We start from the raw sequence: 19,924 nt of genomic DNA, 5'->3' as shown, positions 1-19,924 counted from the left end.
GAGGAAGAGGAAGAGGAAGAGGAAGGAGTTAGAATGGGAGGAGCTTCAGGGGGAGGGGCTTAGGGAGGAGGAGCTTCGAGCGGCGGCCGCACGGCGGGCTCCGACCTGTCGGGATCGGTAGCCGCATGGCTTCGGCCTTCTCTGCTGCGGCCGTCACGGGCTGCGGGGCCCGGAACCTGCTGCAGTTCCTGCGGCTGGTGGGACAGCTCAAGGTGAGCGGGCGCTGGGAGGGCGGCCTGGGGCCCGGGTCGCGGCTGCGCGGAGAGAGGCCGGGGCCGGCCGCGGGGCCGCGAGGCTCTTGCTCCCCGCCTGGCCCGAGGCTTGCCCCCTTCCTCCGTTCTCCCCGCCCCGTGAGGTCGGCAGAGGAAACAGGTGGCAGAGACGGCGTGGCGGGGTTGCTAGGGCCGACCCCAGGCCGGGCTGTATCCTGTATTGGCCTGGCACTCGGATGGGACCAGCCCAGGCGGCCTTTCGAGAGGTTTCTGGAGGGGAGCCGGCGCGATGATGTGCGGGTCCCTCTGCCCAGGCCCGCGTCAGCCCCAAGTACGTGTGGGGCTCACGACCCCACAACTGGGGAAGTGGGAGGATCAGAACCCATTGGTCCTGCAGGGTTTAAGTGGAGTGCTTAAAATCAAGACTGTTTTTTTCTTCTTTTTTTTTTAAACGGAGGATTTTATGTCGTACATACTGGAGTTACATCCTAGGGCTCCTCCTCCTGGCCGGTCCACCCCCGGACCACATCCAGTTAATGATTTTGCAGAATTTCTCCAAGTTCAAAGCAGATTATCTGTTTCATGCCGCTGTTGATTACAGTTTATAAAATTCTTTAGAAATGTAAACTCCCCAGTCTCACAGGATCACATCATGTTCTGAGTAAGAGTCATGACTGGTGGTAGCATGAAGCAGTTAGAAATGCCCTATCCTTTCCGCTTCAGAATTTGAAAGTCTGTTGCTTGTTCAAATTCAGAGCTTTCACCACAGTGTTTTCTACTTGTGTCTAATGAGTTGTTTGAAGTAAAACTTACCAACTCTTGTAGTTAGGAAAGATAAGATACTTCACAGTTTTGTTCTTACGTTTAAGGACTTGTATATGTTCTGTCCATCCATCGGTAACACAGAGTAACGTGACTATTGGACTCCTGTATTGTATACTTGTGAATTATTCCTCCGTCCCTCTTTCTCGTACTCTGCCTTCACTGGTTTATTTGATTCCAGATGTTGATCATTTAGGTGAGTTAAGCATTTTTTAATATGTACTGAAACCATGACCCGGCTTCTGTGCCATATTTCCTGGACTTCTCTTGAAGAGCATAGCGGATAGTTAAAATATTTACTTTTATCACTTTCTTTCTGTTCATTGTTATCAGAGAGTCCCACGGACTGGCTGGGTATACAGAAATGTCCAGAAGCCAGAGAGCGTATCAGATCACATGTACAGGATGGCAGTTATGGCTCTGCTGACCAAAGATGAACATCTTAACAAAGATCGGTAAGCTGTGAACTTTGCTGCCAGTTAGGGCCTTTGGTCTGTGGGTATGCATGACTCTTCATGGCTGAGGCCTGTGTCAGATTCTTGTTGGTTAGTTTATATGTCAAGAAAAATCATTTGAGGCAAATCATACAGATTCAGGATGTGGGAAGGGGCACTAGGTGCTGATCGCTTCAGTTGTTGTAAACTGCACTCTGGGTTTTCTCTTGGCAAGTGAAAGAGCCTGCCTTTGTCTCGAGGAAACATAAGTGTGATATGGGGGTTTCCAGGGCCTTGAAGGTAAGTGTCTTAATCATGTATCCATACACTATATACTTTTATTTATCCCCTTTTCTGAGTAGCAGCACTCATTTGTGAAGTGAGTTTTTGAAATTGTTTTTGCAAGAAAGAGCTGAGAAAGAGATATCCTCTCCCCCTTCAGTCAACCAACAAGTATTTAAAATGCTTTTTGAGCACAGGACAAAGTTCCCTAGCAATACAGTATAAGATAGTAAATAAAACCCAGGTGAATTACACAGGCCCAGGGTGGCTTCCATACAAAGCACAAAATAAGTTATGTTAGAAAATTTAACAGGAGAAATAACCTGTTCTTGGGTGATCTTAAAAATGGAGGAGGCAGAATCTGAGTTAACCTCTAAAGTGTTGATTAGGGGAGAAGTAGAAGACACAGCATATAAAAAGAAGGGCATAGAAACCAAACCTCTGATGGGAGGAGAGTAATGGTATACTTTGAAACTGATAAGTAAATCAATGTGATTGAAGCAAAGGTCCATTAGGGAGTCTCAGGAGCCCTGTTACTCTGTAGATTGTGTAGAATTTAGGAGATTTTTGGCAGATGGTACAAGATGAACATGGTGTCGAATGGAGGTGAATTTAAGAATAGTCTGAGATTTGAACTAGAGAGAGCAGCTGCAGGCAGGGACCCTGTGAGGAGGCTGTGAGGCCTTGTTCTGCCTTGGTGATAGTGGGAACGTAAAACAGACGGGCCCTCGGGCATTTATCTTATGAGTTGCTTTTATTAATTTGATGATAACTGTCCTAAACACTAATCATTATCACTCATAATTATAGTCACTTGTTGAGTAATCAGCATGTTTCAGGAAAATAAATTATGAAATTTAATTTTCATACCAAACTTATGAAGTATTTTTGACCCCTTCTTGCAGGTGATAAACTGAAGGTTGCAGAACTTAGCATTTAAAGAAATTAAGTCACTTGGCAAAGGTCACGCAGCTAATGGATGTTGATTGCTGGCTTCAAACTCAGATCTGTCCAACTCTACCCATGTCTCTATAAAGGGCCTCATTTTGACATCTAACTAGTACATTGGGGAAATGATTGTTTTTGAATTTTGTATCAGTAAGTAAATGCTATAACCAGATCACCTCCTGGCATTTTAATCTAAAGTTATCAGCCTCTTAAAGTGATCTTTGAGAAAGCAGCATTTTTTTTTTTAATCCATGCTAACAATTTCCCCTGCATTCTTGCGTATTGTGGTGAACATTAACTAGCAGTTTCGATTCAGAACTGTTGGAGGCTGGCAGAATATAATTACTTTAGAAAATACTGCATTAAAATACTCTGTGAGGCTGGAAAAAGAAAACTATCTTATGCAAATTCAAAGTAGTTTAAGACAGGACTCTGTAGTGAATCTAATTCTGTGTAATTATTCACCATTTCTTGCCTGGTCAGATGCGTACGCCTAGCCCTGGTTCACGATATGGCAGAATGCATCGTTGGGGACATAGCACCAGCAGATAACGTCCCCAAAGAAGAAAAACATAGGCGAGAAGAGGTCAGTGTTGACTGTTGATGCCACAAAAGACCACCAGAAAAATCCATTGCTGAAACAAAGCTAAGTTTATTAGACCTATCGCAGTAAGGGAGAGTACCTCCTTGACAGTCTTAGTAGTATCTCAGGAAGAAAGAGCAGGGGAGGGTGTTTATAGAGTTTTAGGGCCTGGGCTGGAGGATGTTTGGATGGATCTTACAAGGGGGGCTACTATCTTACAAGATGGGATTGCACAGCATTTAGGACATAACAGCTCTGGGTTGGTAGGGCTGGTGAGCCGAGGTCTTAACAAGCATCTTGAAGGGCAAGCTGTTAGTGCTTACTCTCTTTTGGGTGGTTTACATCCTTACCTTCCAGAAGTAAGGATTTCTTAGAATAAACAGTGAATTGGTTTTTGCTTGTTCTAAGCCTTGTTTAAAGCAGAGACAGGACATTATGTTGGTTTGTTGGTTTCAGTTCTCATGGAGGGGCATAGAGGGGACCGAACACAGATTGTATGGCTTTCATTAGGACAATGGAAATAGCTGGAACTTGAAGGAATTTTCCATGCTAGTTTAACCTCTTTAGAGAGAAGTTCTCTAAATCCCAAGAATAATCATTATCATAATTAGTATTTAGTAAATTTTAAATTAGTCCCTGGTTAAAAGTAAAGAAAAAAAATTTGTATTAGGAAGAAATGAATACACCAATAAAACATTGTCTGCTGATTTGGACTCTAAACCAGAGCTCAGGGACAAAGAGGAGGACATACTTGAAGCAGAGACGGGAAAGTCCAGGAAGGGTTCTTTTAAATGCTCCACGGCGGGTTCCCAGGTCAGGGGTTATTGCAAGCTGCTTTTATTGTAGGCCAGGGAGGTGGATCTTAAATGTCTAAGCCAACAGATCCTTAGTCAAGGTGGTTTACAGGGAAGGTGGGCTTCGAGAGCGGTTCTCAGAGCTGGTGGAGGCTAGAGCTCTGTACCCAACCGCATTTTTGCCGCTCCAGAGGCAAGAAGGTCCACAAGGAATCTCAATTTAGGCGTTCCCACACACTCTACATCGTGGGAGTAAGGAGGACAGTGTAAGGAATGTGTTCCTGGTGTAAATACAGGTCCAGAGCACATGAGCATCGTGATTGGCTGTAAAAAGGGTGGGGATAAGGAAATGTTTCTCTGTACGAGTCTAGACAGTCGTGAATAAAGAATTCCTAGGTTGATTGGCAGAATTAATACGAAAAGAAACCAGTTAGCTCAAGATACTGAGTTGCAGAAAGGAATTAGCCCCAACGCAGAGGATGTTGGGTATTGACATATGACGTAGAGGAAAAAGAAGGAGGAAAAGACTCCTCAATTATATACCACATTTCAGGATGTATGATAGTTTCATTCAAGGGTAAATGTATACCTTGTGGAAGAGAAATCACATGCTGAAGTACCAGAGGGTGATCAGAGGCCCGAAAGTGACGCAGAGGAAGAAGACACTGTTCCCATGGAGGCACACAAGGCATGTGAGGGTCACTCCACAGAGGAGCGAGTCAGAACCTTCTGAAGAAAAAACATTCAGTAGGAAGGACCTCCAACCTCTGGAGACAGAGAAAACCTACCTCTGTCCTGACAGAAGCTGAGTCTTGGCTAGTGATACCCCCCGGAGGGGAATAGAGGGGACTTGATACTCAGAGTGCTGCTTCTTCCTGGACGCCGTATGCAGGCAATGATGAAAAAGCCTCCCAGCCTCATTAACCCTCCTGGCTCTGCCCACTCCACCTGACTTGCAGGAGAGTAAATGGCATCATCGAAGGGATGGGGAACATCTTAAAGAGCCGCAGGTTCTTGGGCAAGAATCCAGAGGCTTGGAGAGAGCTGATAGCTCCTTGCCTCTTCCTCTGCTAGTTACGATTTGGGAACAGAGAAAGATCCAGGAGGTGAACGATTCTTTATGCAGATGGTATTTATGAGTCAGGGTTGGATGTCTGAACCATGCCTTAAGGTAGTTAAATGGGGGGTTTCTTGGCTCCTCGAGGTGGAATGCACATAGTGAGAACCAGGGAGTATCATTTGCCCAGAGGCTGGCGGACGGCATCAGAAAGACTTTAAACCAAAGTAGGAGGGGTGGGAAAATACTTGATAAACCTGGAAGGCTGATTGTCTTGGGGAAGAGTAGGTACTAAGGTGAAAGGGAGAATGAGCATATAGAAGAGAAGATTTAGGTTGGGGGTGGGGGCTGGGCAAAGCTGATACTTGTCGTCTGACCCCCCCCAAGCAGAATAACATAACCTTTATATCATATTGTAGTCTGACCCCCTCCTAAACAGAATAAAATAAACTTTATATCATATTGTCGTCTGACCCCCTCCTAACAGAATCACATAACCTTTATATCATATTGTAGTCTGACCCCCTTCTAAACAGAATCACATAAACTTTATATCATATTGTAGTCTGACCCCCTCCTAACAGAATAACATAACCTTTATATCATATTGTCGTCTGACCCCCTCCTAACAGAATCACATAACCTTTATATCATATTGTAGTCTGACCCCCTTCTAAACAGAATCACATAAACTTTATATCATATTGTCGTCTGACCCCCTCCTAACAGAATAACATAACCTTTATATCATATTGTCGTCTGACCCCCTCCTAAGCAGAATAACATAAACTTTATATCATATTGTCGTCTGACCCCCTCCTAAACAGAATAAAATAAACTATACATCACAGGTTGGTAAAGGATGCCTGGTAGGGATCATCAAGAACTAGTGCGATGGAGCTTGACTCTGGAATACAGCAATAGCAGGTTATATTCCTTTGCAAAGAGAAAACTTATTAAAGCAGGAGGCAGAGTCATGATGTATACGTACCTGAGAGTTAAAGTTGCTGAAGAACTAGAGGTTAAAAGGGCAAAACTACACTTTATTATGGGAGTGAACATGGCAAGCTGGAGAAAGGGAAAACTACAGTGACCAGTTTATAGAGCGCTTATCCTGAGCCAGATAATAAGCACTTTGTATATATTAACTGTTTAATCCTCACAGCAATCCTTTCAGGCGGGTACCACTATTAACCCCATTTTACAGACGAGAAATCTGAAGGACAGAGAAGTAAGTTGCTCAGGGTTCCACAGCTAGTAAATGGCAAGCGGGGTTTCAAACGCCATCTGAATCTGTAGTTGGTCATTAACTACTGCACTCCTCGGCCTCACTGATGATGCGTGAGTGATGGGTACTGCTTTCTGGGAGCTTGTCACAAAACTGACACAGACTGAAAGCTTCACTCAGCTCAGAACTTGAGGCAGATGCTTGACATGCTTTGCTAACAGGAAGACATTAGGGAAATTATCACCCTAAATCTGTGTGAACAAGACAAAACTCAGTTTAGAAGTGGGAGCAGCAGCGCTCACCATCAGGAAGGGAAAGTCTGGCATCTTCAGCCATTTGTCCTGAACTTAATGAAGTCGATTTCAGAGGCTCATTTAAAAAGGTGGGCATGATTCTGTGGCATACGCTGCCAAACAAGGAATGAAAACGAAGAGGTCTCAAAATGCAGTTCTGATTGTGTGATAAATGACATCAGTGAGTTTAGGTCCAGAAAATCATTGCTCAATTTTAGGAAGAGAGCAAAAATGTATTTGTTTGCTGTGTTTTGTTTTTTTAAAAGACGTGGTGATTTTAGTCCAGAAACTTATTAATAAGTCAGTAATCATATGTGATTTCCAAAAACCCAACTCAGCCTTGGGCTGCATTTATAGAAACAGAGCGTTCAGCGTGATGGAAGCTTTGGTTCCACTGTGTTTCAGGGTCAGACCACATATCAATCACTATATTCAGTGCTGGGTGCATCGCTTTAAAGGGAATGAAGTAATCCCTTGTCAAAGCAGGACTTTTATGTTTATATTCTAAAAGTTTACATTTCCATATGTCTCTGTACCTGTGTGTTATTCAGTTTATTCTTTTCAAACAAAAGCAATGGACAAACTTATGTTTCTAGAATAGTGTAGAGAAAAGCGATCTATTTATAAAGACACTTAATTTTTGAAAATGCTAAGTATTTTCTCAAGTGTTTTGCTGAGATTTATGGAAAAGAAACAAGGGAGAATGCAGGTACAAAATACCCTAAATTTCATACCACTAAGGCTGGTGTGATGCTACAAACCATTCAAGATGGTGATGTTACTTCCAAGAGCAGATCATTGACACTGGCTGGTATAGTTTGCTCTGGAAGTGGTTGTGTTCTATAACATTTTTTTTCTCCCAGTAATAAATAATTATATATACAAATATTCATTTTTATTTTTATTGCTTTTTCCCATCTCACCATTTGATTTTATGGAAGACCTTGCCACTTCTATATACCCACTTTGCCAAAAGTGGTTCTTTCAACCATATTCTTTTGAAGGAGCCTAAGCTCTGGTTAGAACGACTGGAGCAGATTAAGAGGAGTAGGATGAGGATAGTGAAGGAATTGGAAGCCATTTGAGAGTAGGTTGCAGACCTTATGCCCCCAAAATGTGGTATTTCAGGATTTTGTAGCAACGCAGAAATGAAGGAAGAGATGGGGACGAGAGGGGCTTCTGGGACTTGGAGACTAGAAATGCGTACTGAACACCCTCCATGCTCTCGCTCTCTCATCTCTGCTTTTCTGTGGATTCTGGCTCTCCCACACTCTACTCAAGACTTATCTCTCCCAGCTTCTGCTGGACAACTCATGCAGATGGTCCCTGAGTCGCTGGTTTGAGTTACATGGCGATCCCTTGGACCAGTTACTGCTCACAGAGATTCTGGCCCAGCTTGGTCCCTGACCACCGGTTTGACATTGTGTTTTGTGAGGGAGGAAGGCAGGAGTGATGGGGTTAGGCATAGTGGAAGGACTACAGGGACAATTTTCAGCTTGATGTAAGAAAGTCTTTTCCACCAGTGCTGCCTAAAGCCCACTTGGGCAGTGTCTTGAGCTGCGAGGGTCCCAGCACTGGATGGGTTTGCGGAGGGAGGTAGGAAGTGCCCGTGATGCTGCTGAAGGGTTTGGTGCACGTGGATGGTTTGACTTGTTGCCCTTAACATCTCTTTTCAGCCTGGGAGTCTGAGCCAACAACAAAAAAAAGAATGCTACTTGTAATTTCCTTTATGTTAATAACAATAACTGCCCATTTGTGTGGTGCTTTACATTTTGCAATAAAAATATATCAGCAATAAAAAATGAACATAATGGTATAAAAAAAATTTCTTTGAGCTTTGTCATTCACTGATACTTTCCTAGTCTCCCCACACTCAGGTTTGTTTCGGACTCCAGTATACTTATGGTTGAAATTCATGCGGACATCTTGCGATTTCATCCACAAGACGTAAAATCCTTGGCCTCGCTTCTGTTATTTCTGTAATCATCTCTCACCCTCCTCACTGTCCTTTTTTGTGTCTGGTGTGCTGCAGGCCACAAAATAAATGCTCGTGAATAAATACATATGAATAAATACACTTATTTATGTCACGTACACAACTGCCCTCCTTGTAAGCCTAAGTATGATCCAATATTCTGCTGCCCCTTTGGGAGTTATTTGTAAGAGTTTGCGTCCATTATTTGGCATTTCTAGATGAGTTGTTAACTTAAATGTGAAAATGATCAGATTAATGATTTGATATTTCAGGAAGCTATGAAGCAGCTAACCCAGCTCCTCCCAGAGGATCTCAGAAAGGAGCTTTATGAACTTTGGGAAGTAAGTATATATGATGGGTTGCTTTTTATCGTAACTGAATTTATTCGGCTCGTCAGTGTTTTATTTGACTTAGACCATCTTCACAAGCTGTCTCCCACTTGTTGCTTTTTGGGCAGTGTCTATTTCTCACCTCCCAGCTGCTGCAGGAATTCCTCAGGACTGATATTGATAGAAACTTTTCTTCCCTCCAATGTCCCCGTTTCCCTCATCACCATAATGCCTGGTATGGATACTGACTCACAGCCCCTGGATTTCCTGATGCATAGCCCTCACGCCCCACTCTGTCAGCAGCCTTACACCCACCCACCCATCTCTGGTCCTTGAAAGAAACATAGGCTTTGGGGTAGTTAAGAGCTGGGTTCCCACCTCACCACTTCCTGGCTCAGTGGCATTGGGCTCATTCCCTCCCCTGAGTCAGTTGTCCATCTGTGAAATCGTTTAGGGTTGTTAGGGCTGAGTGAGGTCAAGGCCAGTGCTGCCATGGGGCTCAGCACAGAACGTGGGCTCTGTGGATGCACAGGCCCTCCCTGGTGCTGCCGATGGCAAGGACTGCGTAGGTGGGGTGGCTGGAGGGAAGGGGCAGAACGAGCACGGAACACCCCAGCGCCCCCACTGCTCCCCTCCTAGTGCTGTTTTCCCTTTGTGAAAGGAGAACGGCCGATAAACCCCCGCCTACGGCGGTTCCTCACTTCCCTCCAACCCAGCTGACCCTTCCTTGCTTGAGCCTCTGACGCCATCCTTACTCTCGGGTAGCCCTGCCTCTCACTCTCACTTTTCACGTTTCCTTCAAAGCCCTGCTCCCTCCTCCTGTCTTCTGAACCTGACCTTCCACCTTTTCTTTCCCCCCCCTAAAATTCATATGTACCTCCAGGTAAGACCTTATATGGAGATAGGATTTTTACAGACATAATCAAGTTAAAATGTGGTCGTTAGGGTGGGTCCTTTTCCAATATGACTGGTGTCCTCATAAAAAGGGGAGTTTGGATGTAGAGACACACGTGCTGGAAGAATACCACGTGAGCATGAAGAGGGCCATCTCTATGCCAAGGACAGAGGCCTGGAGCCGTTCCTTCCCGCACAGCCCGCAGAAGGACCCAGCCCTGCTGATACCTTGATTTCCAGTTCCAGCCTCCAGATCTGGGAGACAATACATTTCTGTTGCTTGAGGCACCCAGTTTGTGGTACTTTTTACAGCAGCCTTAGACAACTAATTCTCTCTCTTTCTTCCTTTTTCTCTGGTACTATGCAGTGGCTATTTTATTATATTCTTAATTATTTTTTAATTATCTCTGTATTCTATCTCTTTGGCTCTTTACTGTATCTGTTAGAGTTTTGTATGCTTATAACTGAGAGAAAACCTGCTTCCAACTCCCTTATTTTATGGATAAGAAGATTGGAGCTAAAGCGCTTTACCTTGCCCAAGGTCTCTTAGCTAGTGGGTGACAAAGCTAGGCCCCAAGCCTACCTCCTAACTCAGCATTTTCTGTATGTCATTATGTTGTGTGTTAATTAATTGAGCAAGCATTTATAGTTCTGTTGTATTCATGCTACCATGTCAGTGATTTACTATTAATCGTAAGAGACTCTTGGTTTCCAGGGGCTGCTGCAACAAATTACCATAAGCTTGGATGACTTAAAACAACAGAAATGTGTTGTCCCACAGTTTTGGAGGCCAGAAGTCCAAATCAAGGTGTTGGCAGGGTCAAGGTCCCTGCAAGCTGTAGAGGAGGGTCCTTCCCTGCCGCTCCTTGGCCTCTGGTGAATGCCTCTTCCAGCTCTGGCATCCTTGCCTTCTAAACACATTGTTCCAGCCCCTGCCTGTTTAGTCAGCTGGAATTCTCCCTGAATCCTCCAGGTGGAAATCTCCAGATTTCCCTCTTGTGAGGATGTCGGTCACTGGATTAAGGTCCATCCTAATCTAGTATGACTTTATCTTAATTTGGTTACATCTGCAAGGACTATTTCCAAATAAGGTCGCATTCATAGGTTACAGGTAGACATGAATTTTGTGGGAACACTATTCAACAGAGAACACAGACTCTCATATTAACTTACGGGTTTTTTAAATTCACGTTCAGTATTAGTACATTGGCTTCAATATCAGATTTCCAAGGTTCAAATTACTGGCTCCTCTGTTTACTAGCTGTGTGATCTTGGGCAACTTACTGAACCTTTCTGTATCTCCATTGCCTCATCTATAGAATGGCACTAATAACAGTAAACCTATTTTATAGAGTTGCATGGCAATCAAATTAATATATGTACAAGCCGTTAGCATATTGCCTGACACCTAGTATGCTCTGTTTTTCTGTCTCCAGTTCATATGGTCTGATTATGATTTAAGAAAATAGAGTCTGTCTACACCCAGGGAACTTAGAATAGTACTAGTTACATAGAAAATGACAGTTGATTGATTTCTGAAATGTCAATCACTGCTCTTCACAACTATAAATATCTGTCAGCCCAGAGGGTCACGTCTGGATAAAGCAACTAAATATCCTTGATTATAATTTATCTTTTGCCACAGAAGTGTGAAATCAAATTTGATTAAGTCGAGAGAAAACTTTCATTGTTTTCCTCAAAGTATCACAGAAAGATCTCCACCCTACCAGCTGAATTTCGCTGTAAAAAAGTAACCCTTTGAATCCCAGGGCAGAGTAAGAGCTGCTCCCCACCGTATGCCGCGTGCCTGGCCTGCTCACTTGCTCTTGGATTGTTTCTCAGCCTGCAGTGGAAGATGCTGTTGGGTTAACAAGTACCCCTTAAATGGCGCCTCCCTTTTCTATCCTTTGAAGTACAAATGCAGTATTTTGGTGAGGAATTTGATATATGGCAACATGAGGGTCCTGGGTCCCAGAGGAAGAGTCACTAGGAGGTGGGAAAGTGGAATACGCAAAAGACAAACTTTAGGGCTTTCCTGGTGGCACAGTGGTTAAGAACACACCTGCCAATGCAGGGAACATGGGTTCGATCCCTGGTTGGGGAAGATCCCACATGCCGCGGAGCAACTAAGCCCGTGTGCCACAGCTACTAAGCCTGTGCTCTAGAGCCCATGAGCCACGAATATTGAGCCCACGTGCCACAACTACTGAAGCCTGTGTACCTAGAGCCCGTGCTCCACAACAAGAGAAGCCACTGCAATGAGAAGCCCACGCACCACAACGAAGGGTAGCCCCCGCTCTCCACAACTAGAGAAAGCTTGCGTGCAGCAACGAAGACCCAATGCAGCCAATAAATAAATAAATAAATTTAACAACAACAACAACAAAAGACAAACTTTATATATATCAATATTTTAGTTAGGGCCAACCTCTCCCCAAGGGAGCAGGAGGAAACCTTTGATCTTCGTCTCCTTTCCTCTCTCTCCCCTTTGGTCTTCCACGTTGAGAACCTAGAAATTGTATCTCTTTCCTGCTTGAAATTCTCATCCTTCTGTTGCTTTGCAAACCCCAGTCAGAGCTGCACCTAATAAAAACCAAGAAATCTTCAGTGATTCACATCACATCACCCTGCAGAAAAAGTGTGACAGTTTCATCATCTGAACACTTCTAGGGTGGGATTACAGGAGAGAACGTGGCAGGGAAATCAGTTGGGAACATTTTGGTCTTAATAGAAGAATGGTTCTATATAGTATTAATTGGGACTTGTGGTTGTGCGATGTGTGTCATGCTCTGAGAAGCAGACTGCCTGTAGCTTCTTGTTTCAGGTCTGCATTTAGGAGGGAAGGAACAATGGGAAGAGGAAAGGTAAAAAGGCTGCTCCCTGTCCACTGCCTTCACTGCCTCTCTGCCACCAACACGTGCACATACACATGGCATGAAGAGTTCTCAGATCCAGGCTGTATCCTCAAGAGTTATAACCCAGAGGGACTTGATTTGGAAAGCAGGGACAGATACTCCCTGCGTAGAGTGGTAACCAAAATTACATGAGAAAGCTAGAAATTCACTTCAAAAGGAAAAGGAAACCCAGCATTAAGTGGAGAGGGAAATGACTTGAGCAGCATAAGATGAAATATTAGCTTGAAGTTAAAAAGACTTATTCTACTCAGATGGATTAAAGAATAATGATCTTGAAGACAAGTTACTACACAGGAAGGTAAATGCTTGGAAGTGTCCATGTGAACAAATGAGGCTTCGCAGGCATCAGGTGGAATAGATGGAGCTGTGACCACAGCCTTCCCATGTGGAGCTCAGATGTTAAGTTGTGGAATTGCAGGTGAATAAATAGTCTCTGTGATGGGTTTGTATACAGTGGAGAAATGCAGCCAGTACAGAATGTACTTTTAGCTGTGACTGATTTCCGGTAACAGAATCAGAATCTTCCTGTAATAACCTGTCATACGGCCCTAATCATTGCTGCTTTAATTGTCCCTTTACTTAGGAATATGAAACCCAATCTAGTGCAGAAGCTAAATTTGTGAAGCAGCTGGACCAATGTGAGATGATTCTTCAGGCATCTGAATATGAAGACCTTGAGAACAAGCCCGGGAGACTGCAGGACTTCTACGATTCCACGGCAGGTACGCAGTGCTGGTGTCAGTAAGCATCGTCTTAGTTTGGCTTAATTTACTCCTATTGTAATGACTAACATGTTATACATCCACTGTTGTTACCCTCCTCTGACCCTTTCGTGTGGAGCATCTAAGATGAAAATGGTGGGATTCATGGTGTGAGCCCACCTAGTGCACGAGCGCACTGCTGCCCTAGAGTCTGGGCACCAGGTTCACATCACACACACTAGCTGTGTGCTCCTGGGCAGTCTCCTGACCTCTCTGTGTCCTCTCTGAAAAAGGGAAATCCTAATACCCTACTGAAGTCATAGGTTGGTTTTGAGATTCAAGAGAGAGAATGTATGTCAGTGTACATTATAATAGGTAAGTGCTTTATAGATGTAAGGTCATGTAAGGTGGAGGTAAAACTAGAGATTTAAAAAGAGAAAACTCCGAACAGCTCAAGTCACTGTCGTCACTATAGCTCTTCAGAGCACAGGCCTAAAGTCAAACTGCATGGGTTTGAATTCTGGTTCTGCCACATACAATTTACATAACTTCCAGTCAATGAATACTTAACCTAGCTCTGGACCTTCGTTTCCTTATTTTTATGTTGAGGATAATTGTAGAATCCACTTTACCGGGTTATTTGAGGGTAGACGTGAAGTGCTTAGAGTAACGCCTGGCGGTAAGCCTTAGCTATCTTCACTGGATGGTTTCTAGAGTGAGGCGCCAGGTGCCCTGACCGCTGGTGTGCGTGTCGCTGCCTGGAGTAGAATCCACCTCTCTTCCCTGGGAGTTCTTCAGGCTCAGCTCAGCCTCCATCTCCCCTGAGCGTCCTGTTAGAGATGGCCCGCTCAAGGGACCTCTCTGGACCCTTTTTGTGGCCTCATCAAGTAGAGGAAAGTCCCATCTCCAAAATACACTCCACAATATGATTTGCATTGTAATAAAGTTGACTTGATTTTCCTTCTCTCTTTTCCAGCCCCCACTACCTCTGCCCTAAACAAGGCCCTCATGATTTCCATACTGGACTGTTGTTATAAATACCTCATTGAATCTGCTAGGCTCACGAGTTCACCCTGCATGTCTCAGTGTTTTCCTCCTTAGTAGATACAGGTATCATCATATCTTTGTTTTTTAAATGATTGTGGCTTTCCTCTTCCTTAAAAATAAAATCTTGACACTTTTTAACTCATCTAAACAGCTCTGCAGTTTAAGGCCACTCAACTCTCTGGTTTCCTTTCCTAATCCTCCCTGTCACAACTAAGTGTTCCCTTCTTTTTGCTCAATCTGCCCTTGGTCTAGAGCTTGCCTTAGTGTTGTCATAGTCTGACTTGCATTCTCTGTAATGATGTTTTTCATTGGGTTTCTTTCCAAACCCCGACTTGTTCACCCCACTCTATCCTAAGCTGTTTGAGGGCCGAGGCTAGCCAGCTTTGTCTTCTCTGTCCTTGATATAGGTGATGCTCAAAATGTCGGACTTTGGTTAAATAGAATAATGTTGTAAACCAGGGGTCAGTGAACTATGGCCCATGGGCCAAACTGGCCTGCTGCTTGTTTGTATCACTAAAGTTTTACCGAAACAGCCACACTCTTTCTTTATGTACTGTCTATACTGCTTTCATGCTACAGCAGCAGAGTTGAATAATTGGCAACAAAGACCAAATAGTTCACAAAGCCTAAAATATTTACTATTTGACTCTTTACAAAAAAGGGTTTGACCAATGATTGGGTTCCTAGATAGCATAGTTCCCCAAGAAGGTAATAAAAATATATTACCTAAAGCATGTTTATGTCGTGCTTTGCATTTTAATACTATTATCTTCTGTTTTGATACATTCACAATGAAAAATAGAAAATGAGACATGAGAATACTAGTACAGTCAAAAACTATGAGAGCTGGAAGGGTCATGTAGTTTAAACTTTCCATTTTATTGAGGAAGAAACTTGAACCTGGAAAGAGGGTGACGTGCCCACAGCTGATTTGAGATTAAAATTCACTGCACTTTCCACTCTGGTGCACTATTTCTAGCAAAAAATTAATAAACATAAGCAGTGTAAATGATGTAAGAAATGACTTCTTACCATTTCTTGCCCTGGTTGGGACCAGGGTGGTAATGGGTAGAAAAAGTAAGAAGTCAGATTCTGGATATATCTTGAGTGTAGAGTCAACAAGATTTGTGTGGGGGGTGTTTATAAGAGGAGTTCGCAGATTTTTGACTTTCCACTAGACAGGAACGATAGGGGGAGAATAGGTTTGGGGGAAGAAAATCAGGGGTCCCAGAAGCCAAGGGTAGAAAGTGTTTCAAGAGGGCAGGGGTAGCCGTCAGATTTAGCAACATGGAGCTGATTGGTGTCCTTGATAAGAGCAGTTTTGGTGGAATGATGGTGAGTCTGACAGCATGACCTTGTGGGGCAGGGGCTGGCCTGGAAGCAACAAGGAGCGCTGAGGCCAGGCCCCGGCCTGGTGGTAGGAGCTGCGTGAGACACAAGACAGCCACAGGAGGGGCTGCAGGGAAAGCTGTATCCTCAGGACTAGCCAGGTGTCAGGGCAAGAAAGTGAAGGGGACATATAGGGAAGAGACTGAGCATAGGGCATACATGGAATAGAATTAACTGTGGAATGAACAGTAAGCAACAAAAGGCACTAGCAGGAACAGACAGTCAGGGAAGAAGAGATGGTGGGGGTAACACCCCTCCGTGCTCGCCACCATCCATCTAGGATAGCTCAGAGCTTGGTTCCTGCCCAAGGCGGAAGTCTGGGGAGGGCTGAGGAGCCAGGAAGACAGCACAGACCAGTTGGTTTGAGTGTAGATGTTTGCGTCCTTGTTTGCATCCTGAGACAGCCTAGACCCCCTGGTCTTCCTACTAGTCTTTTTATGTATAGGTGCATTGTTCCCCACAATTAATTGCAGATTCAGAATGGACAGCGATTGTTCTCAGTCCTCTGGACTCCATCCTCCCTGAGTTTCCCTGGAGTTCTTGGTAGAGGTATTCAGAGGCTGCCGGGTAAGGTTTCCCCCAGCCCTGCCTGAGCTGCCATTCTTTGCCTGATTCTCATCCTTATGCTTGATAGCATCTGGGTGATGTAGAGTAGGCTCCAAGTGGTCGCCTTTGGAATCATCTGCGTTGGAGTGAAGCACGGGTCAGGTCACAGAATCGAGCCCCTGGCAAGCCCTAGGATCCAGCTGGAGAAACTGATGTGTTCACTTGTCATTATGTTTTTCTCTGTCTTCTTACATTGCAGGAAAATTCAGTCACCCTGAGATAGTCCAGCTTGTTTCTGAGCTTGAGGCAGAAAGAAACGCTAACATAGCTGCCACCGCCACCAGTGAACCACACTCCTGAGACGCACTCCTGTAACACACGTTTTATGTTTCTGTTTGATGGTATTGTGTTTGCCACTGTTGGTCTGTTGATTTCCTCAGATGTGAGTCTGTTTATTTTCAATTGCCTGGACTCCAGCAAGAAACGCAATACAATTTGGACAATAAAGGAAGCTACAGAACAGGATGTGGTCCTGAAAATACCATGGATGAAGACGTGGAGGATGGGGGGCTTTTTATGAACTAAAAAAGTAAATTTTTAAAACTTTAAACTTTGGAATATTTATTGTTGATTTTAAACCATCTTATTCTGAGTTAATAACCTATCTCCCTGAAGGCCAGATTCATTGAACAATGGAAAATTTAATTATGATAGGAAGATTCTTCATCTGGCTTAGTGATCCAGGAAAGACAAAGTATTATAATGCATTCTCCCATCGGATGAAATGTTGCTTCATTCCACTTCTGCAGCCAGATTTTTAATTCACTAGGATCTGCTTTAGACCCCTGATCATAGACTTGTAAACCTGGTCACTGGTTCTGCCCCTCCCCTCAATCCTTTTTGTCATTTGGGGATGTGAGTCTGGGCGTGCAGTTTCAAATGCCATTTGCCTTCCTCTGTCTGTTTTTCCCTGGCTCGTTTCTATTCTTCAGACCTTGATTATAAGCAGATTTATCACCAGACGAGAAATAGAAGAGTTATTACTGGGTCACTGGACCTTATGGAGAGAACACATCAGGTCTGACTTCTTCCCCTCATTTCCCTTTCACAGGATAAGTAATCTGCCCGCTTGCCTTTAAATGCTGCACAGCCACTGAGTGGTGAGGAGAGGAAGGCTATCCATGCAAACCTGCCCAGTAATTTGGTGGTTGCATGATGCCTGCCCCTTTCATTCAAATGTCAGTTTCCATTTGAAGAAGGTCTAAAAAGGCTGGCATGGTGAGACTTCTAGGCACCGTTTCTTTGGAAACCCTTTGCAGTATCCATGGATACCGAATCTGCCGGAAGCAAGGTGCATGAACTCTTCAGGAGCAACACACGTGTACATAGAGCTGATCTGCGCTGGGAAGAGCAGTGCTGCTCTGCACTGAAATGCTGTTGCATCATAGCAAGAGTATGTCAAAGGCAGTAAATGATTGAATCAAGTCAGCAGAGTCTGGTTATTATTGGAGGTATGGATAAGAAGAAAACAACTATATCAGTATTTTGGAGTTTTTTTTTCTCCCGGCATGAAAACATGCACACAAAATAACCCTAGATAAAGTTCAGATATTTATAATCAGAAGATTTTCTGTGACCCTGGAGTTTTATTTGGGTTGTTTGTCTCCTGTAATTATCATAAATCCACACGGAGACTTTGGAAGTCTTTGCTGGGTCAGACTTAATACTAGTCACAATCATCTCGGTTTTCCATTTACCTACTAAGTGAGGGTTCACACTGAGCCCTAAACCTTCCTTACTACGCAAATATATTTAAAAACAGAAAATGTAATGGTGTTACAAGTAAAATAGCCTTTAATAAGGACAAAATGAAGATCAATAAAAGAAGATAGCAGTTGAATTTACCAGGCAATGTCTACAAATAGTTATGTATTTATCACTTTAATGTTTTTCTTCTTAGATACCTATGCTACTTGTCTGGAATTGGTCTTCCGAACAAGAAACCCTAGAACTATGTTGCAGAGTAAAGAATTATTCTTGGGTTGAACTGTTGGTCTGCAAAGTGGCTCCCCTACATGGAGGGCAAGGAGAGACCACAGAAGAGGCAGCCACTCCAGGTTGGTAGGTGGCTGGTTTATAAGCAAGGCAACTTACGTAGGAGGCTTGTCGGGAGAGGCCTCAAGACAAGATCTCTGCTTAAGTTTATATCGAAGCTTTAACTGGCTTCAGTCAGTCATGTGTACCATCCAGACCATTACTGTCTCTAGGCAGCGTCCTTGAAACAGCTCCCAGTGTGGGAACGGTAGGTGGAACGTACATTACAAGGACAGGGATGGGGTGAGGAGCCTCCAGTTGCCTGAGTCCAGCTCTCTGGTCAGCTGGTGGTTGCACCCTCTTGATGATCTCCTCCAACATGAACTCAACAAAAAAAGAATTCCTTGTTACCTCTTTGTAATGAGAAAGAGACTACCCCACTCAAAAAGAGGAGCAGGTGGAAGGGTTGGGCTGCAGGGGCCACTTTAGGGTAGTTCTCCCTGCCTGGTCCGTGGGGCCGATTGGGGTGGGGGTGGTGGTTCTGTCCCCAAACCTATTGCTTGTTTTTCCATTGTTTGTGGGCAGCCATTTCCCTAGCTCTTACATAATTCTCAATGCCCTTATATTTGAAAAATATTAATTCTAACGGAATGTCCAGCCTGTTCATCTTAAAATCTTGTAACATATGCTCTGGGATAAATGACTAACGAAGTGCCTCGGGCATAGCATCCTCTGCTCCCAGCATCTTCATCCAAGTAGCTTGCTAGTCTTTATAGACAAAGTGAGTTTGGGGATGATTTCTGTGGGAGACTTGGGATTATGTTATTTGTGGTTTGCCTTGATATATACTCTTTATGGTATAAACTGAAAGTCAAGTAGAAAAGTAGAATAAAGAATTTTACCATTCTCAAATAAAGATGATCAAAAATAACCGTAAGATTTTGCCAAATATAGTCTGAAATTATATTTGAACACCAGGTTGGAAGAAGCTGCTTTACATGTCATATTTAAATCACTTTTTAACCTTATCACCATCTTCCTTTATTGTACCCACCCACACTCCAATTTGATAAAAAGTGAGAGGAGAGGCTTGGGGTTAAAGCTTATGCACCACTTTACAGTGGAGTTCAACAACTTGCAAGCTGACGGGTAATTTTGGAACAATGCGCAGTGTTAGAAGAGCCACTTAGATTCCCAGAGTTCTCTTCACGTTGACCACTGTGAGTGCCGTGGCTTATCAGGACAGTTTGTTCTGTTTTCTATGGTACAAAAGCAGATTTATAAGAAATTGTGTAATTTAGGGAAAGATACAGATTGCTTTGCTGACATAACCTACAAATAGTCACAATCTGTGACTCTCTCTTGCCTACTTAACTCAGTTGTAACCAGAGTTAACTACTACTCTAGGTAGATTGGAGAGAATTTCAGCATCGGAGATTGT

The 19,924-nt window shown here is 43.8% G+C and overlaps 1 protein-coding gene across 3 annotated transcripts; it reads left to right on the top strand.

Annotated features, from left to right (window-relative positions):
* The first annotated feature begins 58 nt into the window (after window positions 1-58).
* HDDC2 (HD domain containing 2) lies at window positions 59-19,899 on the top strand. 3 transcript variants are annotated; one of them, XR_009054238.1, is made up of 7 exons: window positions 59-212; window positions 1,368-1,489; window positions 3,182-3,284; window positions 8,901-8,969; window positions 13,350-13,488; window positions 16,709-17,038; window positions 17,442-19,899. XR_009054238.1 is itself a non-coding variant. In XM_057738256.1 (7 exons), the coding sequence occupies exons 1-6, from the start codon at window positions 126-128 to the stop codon at window positions 14,566-14,568; spliced, it is 645 nt and encodes a 214-aa protein (XP_057594239.1). In that variant the 5' UTR covers window positions 59-125; the 3' UTR covers window positions 14,569-14,577; window positions 16,709-16,825. The 3 variants fall into 3 exon arrangements, 2 of the variants coding, with proteins under 2 accessions (XP_057594239.1, XP_057594240.1); XM_057738256.1 differs by lacking the exon at window positions 17,442-19,899 and adding an exon at window positions 14,444-14,577 and having other exon boundaries at window positions 16,709-16,825; XM_057738257.1 differs by lacking the exon at window positions 17,442-19,899 and having other exon boundaries at window positions 16,709-17,059.
* The last annotated feature ends 25 nt before the right edge of the window (window positions 19,900-19,924 follow it).

Source organism: Hippopotamus amphibius, chromosome 6 (genome assembly GCF_030028045.1).
Source record: "Hippopotamus amphibius kiboko isolate mHipAmp2 chromosome 6, mHipAmp2.hap2, whole genome shotgun sequence".
In the NCBI taxonomy this organism is placed as follows: domain Eukaryota; kingdom Metazoa; phylum Chordata; class Mammalia; order Artiodactyla; family Hippopotamidae; genus Hippopotamus; species Hippopotamus amphibius.
Note: the sequence above shows the minus strand (reverse complement) of the source record. Positions and strands in the feature narration are given on the sequence as shown.

What these genes read in the sequence shown, in the direction of transcription:
- HDDC2 (XM_057738256.1), top strand. Translation starts at nt 126, where the DNA reads ATGGCTTCGGCCTTCTCTGCTGCGGCCGTCACGGGCTGCGGGGCCCGG. An exon ending in AGCTTTATGAACTTTGGGAA is followed by an intron (nt 8,970 to 13,349) that starts GTAAGTATATAT and finishes CCCTTTACTTAG; the next exon opens with GAATATGAAACCCAATCTAG. An exon ending in CTTCTACGATTCCACGGCAG is followed by an intron (nt 13,489 to 14,443) that starts GTACGCAGTGCT and finishes TCTCTTTTCCAG; the next exon opens with CCCCCACTACCTCTGCCCTA.